General features: G+C 65.5%; 2 protein-coding genes across 4 annotated transcripts in view; one reads left to right on the top strand and one right to left on the bottom strand.

The window, feature by feature from the left end:
* Positions 1-4,423, top strand: part of ATXN7L3 (ataxin 7 like 3) — a 7,790-nt gene extending 3,367 nt beyond the window's left edge. The window contains 7 exon segments of the mRNA XM_026058460.1: positions 73-192; positions 195-215; positions 379-447; positions 838-881; positions 1,002-1,073; positions 1,500-1,633; positions 1,919-4,423. Coding sequence (XP_025914245.1) covers positions 73-192; positions 195-215; positions 379-447; positions 838-881; positions 1,002-1,073; positions 1,500-1,633; positions 1,919-2,067 — 609 coding nt within the window. The 3' untranslated portion in view covers positions 2,068-4,423.
* Positions 4,424-5,011: 588 nt separating this feature from the next.
* Positions 5,012-9,320, bottom strand: TMUB2 (transmembrane and ubiquitin like domain containing 2). 3 transcript variants are annotated; one of them, XM_026058458.1, is made up of 4 exons: positions 9,122-9,320; positions 8,735-8,891; positions 7,292-7,861; positions 5,012-6,333 (listed from the first exon to the last, which is right to left on the bottom strand). In XM_026058458.1, the coding sequence occupies exons 3-4, from the start codon at positions 7,834-7,836 to the stop codon at positions 5,973-5,975; spliced, it is 906 nt and encodes a 301-aa protein (XP_025914243.1). In that variant the 5' UTR covers positions 7,837-7,861; positions 8,735-8,891; positions 9,122-9,320; the 3' UTR covers positions 5,012-5,972. The 3 variants fall into 3 exon arrangements, with proteins under 3 accessions (XP_025914243.1, XP_025914244.1, XP_025914242.1); XM_026058459.1 differs by lacking the exons at positions 8,735-8,891; positions 9,122-9,320 and adding an exon at positions 8,537-8,727; XM_026058457.1 differs by lacking the exon at positions 8,735-8,891 and having other exon boundaries at positions 5,013-6,333.
* Between the last annotated feature and the right edge of the window lie 19 nt (positions 9,321-9,339).

Here is a 9,339-nt window from a genome sequence, read left to right as displayed (position 1 = left end):
GGGTGGGCGGGGCACTTGCGATGGGGCGGAGCTTATTCTGGGGGCGGGGCTTTCTCCGAAATGGGGCTGCAGAGCTGGCTGCGGGGACGGAGGCTGGCGGCTCCTCGGAGGAGGTGCGGCGGGCCGGGGCCGCAGGACGTGGGCCGCGGGCGGGGGACCGTCCTCACCCGCCCTCTCTTCCAGGCGAGCTCAGCGGGAACCCCGATCCCTTCAAGGTGAGTCCGCCACGGCGCCCATCCCCTCGGGACGCTGTCCCTGGCTGTCCCCTCCCGCGTCCCTCCCCGCCGGCACCTGCGATGGTCCGGGTCTCTGGTGAGGGCTCGTGTCTGTCCGTCCCCGTCCCCCCCGGCCCTGACACTGCCCTTTTGTCCCCCGCAGTACAGCAACTCGGCGGGCATCAACTACGAGACGCTGGGCCCCGAGGAGCTCCGGACGCTGCTCACCACGGTGCGTGGCCCCGGGGGCCTGCTGGCGGCCGTCACCGCTGCGGCTTGGGGGGTGCCGCCGGACCGGACCCTGGGCAGACGTCTCCGGCAAGGAGAGGCGGTTGAGGGCACGTAGGCAGGGCGCGATTCCGGTGTGGAAATCTTGCCCCAGTGCATCTTCGCCCGGAGAAATCCCTGCAGTTGGCTGGGCAGCAGGTCCCGATCCTGGGGCCATGGTGACCCAGGGTGGTAGATCCGGTTGATGTGGCTGGTCTCTCTTGGGGGTGACAGGACAGCTCTGGGGGGGGGGTAGGGTGCCCGGGACCATCTCCCTCGGGCTGGCATGGTGGAGCACAGCCTTGGGGCTGAGTGGCTGCTCGTCCGCCCGCTCACCCGTCCCTTCTCTCCCCAGCAATGCGGGGTCATCTCCGAACACACCAAGAAGATGTGCACCAGGTGAGAGCTCTCTGGGGTTTCCTTGCTCTGGGAAGGGCTCCCTAGGGTGCCCGGATCCGCATGGGAGATTGAGGGGGGACAGCAAAATGCCTTGACTCAGCCCCGTGTCTCCTCTGGCAGGTCCTTGCGGTGTCCCCAGCACACGGATGAGCAGCGGAGGTCGGTCCGGGTTTACCTCCTCGGTCCCTCTGCGTAAGTGAGCGCACGGATGGGGTCAGTGAGGGCCGGTGTCCCCGTGCGGGGATGGGGACGAGGCTCTGTCACCCAGTGCCGACAGCCTGGCTGTGAACAGAGATCGTGGGGAGGCTGCAGGTGGCTTCTCTGCCCCCAGGTCCGGAGTGAGGGTGGGGATGGGACAGGGGCAGTTGCGGGGGGGGATTTGGGGTGCAGAGAGGGGACAGGAGCACGGGGATCCGGCTGGGCTGGCGTCGGGATGCGCAATCCAGCTGTGAGCCCAGCCCCGGCCACGCTGCGGGGAGCTGGATCGAGCCCCGAGCGTCTCCCTCGCACCGACGAGCGAGCAGGGAGGCCGGGGGGGAGCCGGCACCCCTGGGTGCAGCACCACCGGCTCCGTCGCCTGGCTCCGGACTCGGGGACACGCGTAACGCCTCTGCCTAGGTCCCTCCCCGAGGCGGAGGGCAGCGTGGAGAACGACAGCTTCGACGTGGCCGAGAGCCAGGCCATCATGAGCCGGCTCCAGTGGGACGGCTCCTCCGACATCTCGCCCTCTGACTCGGCCTCCTCGAAAGCAAGTGAGTGTTTAAGTGGGATGAACCCTGCGGCACAAACCCCTTGTGTCCCCGGGATCTCCCCAGCATGAGGGGACAGACTGCGGCTAGCCGAAGCCACCTCAAATGGTCCCTAAACCAGCTCCCTCTGGGTAATTGTCACCCATATTCCTGGGTGTGGGAACGTCTCCTAGTTTAGGGGTAGGTTTCCCTGGGTAGGGATTTCTCCTAGGAGGATCCTCTCTGTTTTGGGGGGGCTCCTGTTGTCCCAGCCGTGCCCCAGCATCCCGTCTGCTCCCTCCCGCCCAGGTACGAACAACTCGGAGTCTCGCAAGACTAAGAAGAAAAAGCCCCACCTGGGGCTGGTGAGCGGCGCCCCGGGGCTCGGCTCCAGCAAGAAGAAGAAGCCGAAGCCGCCTGCGCCCCACACCCCCAGCATCTACGACGACATCAACTGAGCGCAGCGGAGCACGCCGTGCCGACGGGGAGGACGGATGGACGGACAGACAGGCGGCCGCGGGCCGGGGCAGCCCCTCCTGCCCCGCAGCCCCTCCCACCCCGGCTGGGGCAGCCCCGCGACTCGGACACGAGCGGGTACCCGGGGTGCGGAGGATGGAGGACTTGGCCGTCGCCGCAGGGGGTGGCAGGGCGCCGGGGAGAGGGGGCTGGATGTGGCATTCCCCATTAATGCCCCCCCCCCCAATCCCGCCTCCCTCCCGGTGCCTCTATTTATTCTGTGACGTAGTTTTTGTACGTGGGGTCTGATCAGGGCTCTAAGGGGGGGGGGGCGTCTCGCTCGGAGATGGGGGCACAAACCCCCTTCCCTTTGCACCACCTACCCAAAAACCGGCTGCAACTGCCTCCCACGCTCCCTCCTCCAGAGCACCCTTACCCCAAGCAGGGAGGGGGGCAACTGGGGCAGGTTCGGGTCTCTGGGGCAGCTCCGGACCAGGCTGCTGGGGTGGGTGTTGGGGGCAGATTTCCTCCTGCCCCATCAGTTTGGGGTCGGTGCCTGGCCCAGAGCTGGTGCCCCAATCCGTGCCCCGGGCTGGCGCTCGCTGGTCGGGCTGGCTCAGGATGGGGTGAGCGCGTCRGGGGAGCTTTTCCTCGCTCAGAGCAGACAAGTGGGGACCCCCGAACCCCGAATCCGCTGTAACGAGCTGGATTCGGCTGCTGGCGGGCGTTTGGGGCCTGCGCTGGGCTTGCCCCACGTCTCGGCTCTCCTGGCCGAGGGTCCCGGGGGGGGGGAGTCTGCATGCTGCGTCCTTTGGGGTAGTTCCTTTGTGTTTGGGGCTGTTCGGGGGGGGGGCATCTGGGGCTGTGTCTGGTTGGGGAGGGCTGCTCTGGCCGACCCTGCTCAGGACCGGCCTGTTTTGGGGAAGGGGGACCCCAATCTGCTGGGGGTGCCCGGTTAGGCTGGAGAACGTGCTGTACCCCACGCCGTCCGCAGAGCGACGGGGGGAAGCGCAGCCGAGCTCCGAGGCTGATTTCTCCCCTCTTGTTGTCCTCAGGCTGGTGGCCCCAGGGCAGGTCTGCGCCCCGGCCTCGTGTGCCCRGGGACCCGCCGCTGCAGTCGGGGCCGGGGGGGTCCTTTGGGTGGTGGCTGTTGTTTGTCCCCCCCCGTGTGGCCCGTGGGCTCCGGGCTCGGGCTGGAGGGTGCCTGCAGGGACGGGGCTCCCCGGGCAGCCTCYGCGCTGGGACCGGGGCCCTGCTGTGCTGGCACGGGGGGAACTGGTCCCTCTGCTCCCTCGCTCGGCTGCCGCTGGCCGGATCCAGGCCCCAGGCCTCTTGCAGCCTGGTTTTACCCCCCTTCCGGCTATTTTCCATTGTGGAGATGCAGGAGCGCGTCYGGGCGCCCCTGGGCGCTGCCCGCCRGGGCTGYGTCRGGGACAGGGGTTTGCTCAGCTTGCGTCCCTTGGCCGCGGCCCCCTCCATCCCTCCGGCTGTCTGGCACCTGGGCTTTGGCCGTAGCATCCGTGGGGAGCTGTTGCCCGTCTGTCCCCTCCCCGGTGCCCTCCCGGCGGAGGCAGCGTGGCCGGTTCTTTAGTTGGGTCTTGCAAATTATGGTGCTCTCGATTCTGGATTCACTTTTGTTTTAAAACTGCTGCTAAAGGATATTGCTATGGTTGGGGGGGGGGATGCAGGGGGTGGCCCACAGAGGCCTGGGTCTCCCCCTGCTCCCTCCGTGGGTCTGTGCCGCTGGGACCGTGCTGGGGTTGGCCCCAGGCACCCCAAATCGCTTGGGGGGCGGGGTGGGGGGGTGTCCATTGCCAAAAGGGGGCTGCTCGGGGACCTGGGTCCTGGCTGCAGCTCTCGCCCGCCAGCGGCCGGTGCCGGGTCCCCATGCGGCGTCGCGGCCGCCCCAGCCTGCCGGGAGCGCGCGTAGCTGGCCTTCGCGTGCGCCGGGGCCGGGCACCCGCCAGCGCGGGCACTGCTCCCTCCCAGGCCTTCAACTGCTGCTTCGCGGCCGGGGAGGGGACGGCGAGCGGGGACGCTTGGGGGACGGCGGGACGCACCAGCCCTGGCCGCGATTTGGGGTCCAAGGGGCTGGCGTAAGAGGGGGGTAGCGGGGCCAGCGCGGGGAGGGCTGGTTGGCGCCGACGTCGGACGCGTCCCGGCCCCTTCGGGTTCGCGTCCTTGCCCCCGTGGCAGGGCCGGCGCCAGCGGTCGCACGGGGACGTACTGTACTGCGTGGGCTTGAGACTTTTATTTTTGCATACGTAATCCATCCTGTACAGGTAGTTGAGCCGTTGTAAGGTCTGTGTATCCCATTAGTGGGTTGTGGCTGCCCCTGTAAATAAAACTGCATCTTGACTTGGTATCTCCGGCTTGTGGCTGCGCTGGCCAGYGGGACGCGGCGTCCGTAACCCTCGTGCCGGGCTGAGCCCCTCCGTGGCTTGGTTCAGCCCCCGGCGCTGCTGCGCTGAGCACTGCTGCTTCGTGACACGTGTGCGCGCGGGTGGAAAAGGCGCCGGYTGCGTGGTCGGGGCAGGAGGATGCGGCGCATCGGGGAGCGCYGGCCCCGGCCGATGGCTGGGGCAGCCCCACAGCGCCGGCACGCAGGACCAGGCTGAAGAAACTAAAGGTAGGTCTGATTCCAAGTGTTTTTACCCAATTTGGGGGGGGAGGGAACGGGATGGGACAGCAAAAAGCTGCGGGAAGACAGCGTGTGGAAGGGGGCCATTCCCTGGAGCTGGTCTTGTCCTGAGCGCTGTGGGACGCATCCTGCAGCCCTGCGCGAGCCAGGCCAGGCCGATCCCCCTCCCCGGGTGGGTTCCTCGCCTGGCGGGGCCCCCGCGCCCCCCTCCCCTTGCCCGGCCCAGCAAGGTGCCGCACGTCTCCCGCCACRCGCCCGGTTTCACCTGGTTGAACAAAATCCACGCCGGCGCTTGTATTTATAAATGCATACTTCTTAAAAGTGCGAAGAGCATAAAAATGTTTTGAAGCTATCCGTGGTTTTGACAGGCAGACGCCCCCTCAAGCAGCAAGGAGAGCGTTGGAACAGCCTCAGCTACAGTTACACCTTTTATTTGCTTTAAAAAGTCTCTCTGAGAAGTTGTAGCCTGTTCTGGTGGGGGGCCAGAGAGTCCCCTGGTCTCTAGGGGCAGAAGCAGTGGTTGTACTTGATGCACCACTAAATGAGCAGCCACGATCCTGCCCCAGAGAAGGGGACAGGCGCGACGTGGCCCAGAAGTGCATGCAGGGTGCGATACCGCCCTGAGTGAGCGCGAAAGGCAGTGGCAGCGGCGGCGCGAGAGGCAGGGCTGCGTGGGACCGCTGCCGGACGCGGCGTGCTGGCTGGGCCGACGTGCCGCGGAAGCRAGCCTGAGCATGCAAAGCCACCGCGTTCGCCGGGAGAGGAGCGAAGGGCAGCAACCGCGTCCGGCTGAGCGAGACCTGCTTGTTTCCACCTGCCCTGTCCTCCTCCTCCTCGGAGCCGTTAACGTGACGCATACGAGGGGAGCGCGGGAAGGAGTCTGTCCAGGCTGCCCTCCCCTCCCACGGCAGCGGTGCCTGCACACGGGCTGCCTGGGGCCGGGAGGGTGGAAGAAAGCGAGTCCGAGCAGCTGGAGGCAGCACAGCCCAGCTGTTCCTGCCGGCAAGGGGACACAGTTGCGTGCAGCAACAGCGAGGCAGCGAAGGACACGCCGAGCTCAGGCCTCGCTTCTGCCCTGCCGGCCACTCACTGTCCTTCGTCCCTAGGGAGCAGGAGGCTGCTCAGCCCCGGCTGCCAGTCTCTAACGTCGCCTGTCACAGCGTGGTTAAGAAAAGCCCTGACACGAGCGCTGTGTTCCCAAAGGGCCAGCAGGGAGGGAGGCTGGCTCGCCTCCCCAAGCCCCTTTCCACGCCTCCCCTCTATTTCCTACTGGCCGTACATCCCAAACACCAGGAAGCTGAAGAAAACGGTCACCCCGATCAAGGAGACGGTGGCCGGCGCGGTGAAGAACTGCCGGTAGTTGATGCGGAAGTACCAGATGACGGCCAGCATCACCATGATCACCGGGATCATCAGGTTCCCCATGTTGACGGTCACGCCGCTCGCTTCGGGGGGTGCGGCGATGGGGTCGGGCAAGGCGGCAGCGGCGGCGGCGCTCTGGGAGAGGTGGCAATGGATAACGCAGTTGTCCGTGATGTTGAGAGATCGCAGCGTCTGTGCCTGGTCCTGCAGGAGTTGGCCGCGATAGATGAACTTCATCTGGCTCTCTTGGCCTGGGAAATATTTGCTTTTGAAGGAGAGAGAGGGAGAAAGAAGGTTAGAAACGCGGGAGCATCAGTCCAGCTGAAGCGGGCTGTGATCAGAGTGAACCCCAGCCGCAGCAGCGCTGCTACATTTGACTTCTGGCTCAAGCAGGGGCTGCCCAGGCGTCGGGTGTTGGCAGGCGCAGGAAATCCCTGTCTCGGCACAGCCGAGCTGTTTGCGGCACGGTGCCGGCTGCTTGCTCGAGCAAGGCGCTCGCCAAGACCTGCGCTCGCCCCACCGAAGCGAGACACGAAAGCTGAGCGCAGGCTCCCTCGGCAGGGCTCCCCTCGCTGCCCGGCCGTCCTTGCTCTCGCTCGCCAAGTCTGGGCAGCACCTGACACCGCTGGGCCCTGGTCTGATAACGCGCTGTACAGGAGATAAAGCCTTTCCCGGAGCGCATGGGAACCAGTCAAACTCGGGAGGCTTCTTGTGCTGTTCCCGAGTTGAGATTATAAAAGACGCCTGGCAGCAGACCCAGAGCTTTGCAAACAGAGACGATGAAGTTCCCTCGCTGGCAGGGGCCCAGGCAGGGACAGCGTGGCCAGCTGGGGACCGGGACGCTGAGGGATAGCAACAGCGCTGTCACCATGTGCCGCCTCATCTTTTAACCTAAGAACCTCCTCGTTCGGAGAAGCAGCAGCCTGCAGCCCTCTGGGCAGCGTGACAGCGGTACTGCTGTAGTGAGAAGTCAATGCGAACCCTCCGCAGATTTAATGCCTTTATGCATCGGGACCCAGGAGACCTCGCTCACTCCTTGCTCCGTCCTCGGCCTCCGTGCCGAGAGAACGAGGTTCTCTGCCACAGCACTGCGCGAGCCGGGCTGCAAGAGCGCCCACAGACCCTTATACAAGGGGGGCAAGAGCCCCAGCAGGAGCGGCGAGGAAGTCTCCCCCTCGCCGCGCTCCCTCGAGGCTGCGCGTCGCCTCTCGCGTGGGACTTACCTCTTGAGGCCACCCACGGTGTCCTCGGGCCTCACTATGGCCACCTCCTCCGTGTCGTTGAGGAACTTGAGCCGGACCTTGATGAAGCCGGCGCACAGGTCGCTCTCCTCCGGGGCGGGCGGCCCGCGGCTGTCCCGAGCACTGGGCTCRCTGCCCGAGGTCCTTTTGGGCAAGCTTTGGATGTCCAGCAGCTGGTCAAGGCTGGAGTCAGAGGGGCTGCTACCGTCCCCCTGCTCCGGCGCCAGGCCCAAGTCGGACGTGGCCCCCCCTTCCTCTTCTGCTTTTTCCTCTGCGGTTTCGGGGACCCTCGCGGGTTCGGGGGGCTCGGTCGCCCCCGCGGCGCCCACGTACCGTTCAACGTGGCTGAGCCGTATCACGGCCGCATCCCCTGTGGCCACGATAGTTCCCAAGAGCTGGTTGCTGCTGTCGGCAACGTACGTAGAGAGCCAGGCCAAAACCAGAGCCAGCGCCAGGACCACAACGCCGGCCACCACCGTCACCTCGTCCCCCACCCCTCTGATAATGGTTGCGTCGGGGGGCTCCATCTCCGGGCTTCTCGCAGGAGCTCTGCTGCAAAGCACGAGACAACGAAAGGATTCAGCTGCAGCCTCTCAGCGGAGCGGCTCCAGGTAGGAGCTGGGGGAGGGCAGCACCGGAGGGATGCRGGCAGGACAGGAGCAGAGACGCTTGCCCTGCTTTAACATTCCCTCCTGTCCCCTCAGAGCAAAGACACCCGACGCAAACGTGCGGCTGGTGACCGATTTGCACGGAGAGAGGGCAGATTGTGCCACGCTGGTAACCCATCGGGCCCCTAGCGCAGGGAAAACGAGCTGGATGTCCTAACCCCGCGGTGGTTTTTCTCCGAATCGCCCGGAGCGGGCTGCGACAACGCCAGGCAGCGAGCGCTCCGGAGAAGCCGCGTTTCTCCCCCTCGGCCTGCTGGCTCTGGCTGGCTGCTTTCCTTCGGGCTGAGCTCTGCCACAAAGCCCTCGCGCCGGGCGTGAAACGGCTGCGCTCCGGCAGCACAGACCTCTGGCCTACTTYGTGGCCAAGCCTGGCTTTAGCAAGACGCGAATAAATCCTATAATTGCTTCAATTACACGAGAAACCGGAGAGGAAGAAAAYTTCCTTACTGCAGACGCTTCTCCCTGATCCTGAGGTAGCGGAGGAGAGACAGAAAGCTATAAACTGGTGAAAGCTAAGCAAGAAAACCAAAACCACCTGTAGGGGAAATTAAACATTAACCTGTTTTGCGAAGAGCACACCGGTCACTGCGCTTGGCCTCGCGCGGCCCCGGAGGGGAACGGCGAGGGGCCATCCTTCGTGGGAGGCCAGGGCAACGTCACAACCAACACGGAGCAGTTCCGCGGCCAAGACACGGACCTGGAAGCCACCGCTTGGTTCCCGCTCCCGCGTGGCTGCACACAGGCTCTCGTCCCTCACCTGCCAGCGCCGGGAGCGTCACAGCGCCAGGGAAAGGTCCAAGTCCTCTGGTTTTGTGAGAGGCGGCTAGCACGCCAGAGCAGCGACACGGCGACGCCTGGACGGGGCRGCCCTGCCGAGCTGGGGAGCTCTGCGCTGGCAGCGGAGGCGACAGACCCTTCAAAAACSCAGGGTTTCTTTTGGAAGACAAAACTTACTGCTCAGGAATAATTACTTAGCCTTCCCACTGCGGAAGGAGATTGTATCTCTTCCTACGTGCCAATTAGGAGTACAACATCTGTAATTACAGCCTGAACTTGAATCCATCAGGAGAGGAAGCGAGTCCCTGCGTTACCAGGTCACCGGGAGCGCAGTTAGGGCCGCGGGACGCACGGGGACCGCGTTTACCTTGCTCCRGATCAGGCGGGGATGCCGGCAGGCTCCCTGGAGAAGCGAAGCCACTCAGCGCCCTGCCATTGTCACCACGCCGGGCCCGGGCGCTCGCTCCTCTCCTCTCCTCTCCTCTCTGGCAGGGAACAAGGAGCAGAACGACAGCGCTGCGTCGTCTCTCCAGCCAGGCAGGGCGCGGAGGCTGGTTAACATTCACCCTGCCTTTATCGCGCACC

This window comes from Apteryx rowi, unplaced genomic scaffold (genome assembly GCF_003343035.1).
Source record: "Apteryx rowi isolate R43461 unplaced genomic scaffold, aptRow1 scaffold_1471, whole genome shotgun sequence".
NCBI classification, from domain to species: Eukaryota; Metazoa; Chordata; class Aves; order Apterygiformes; family Apterygidae; genus Apteryx; species Apteryx rowi.
Note: the sequence above shows the minus strand (reverse complement) of the source record. Positions and strands in the feature narration are given on the sequence as shown.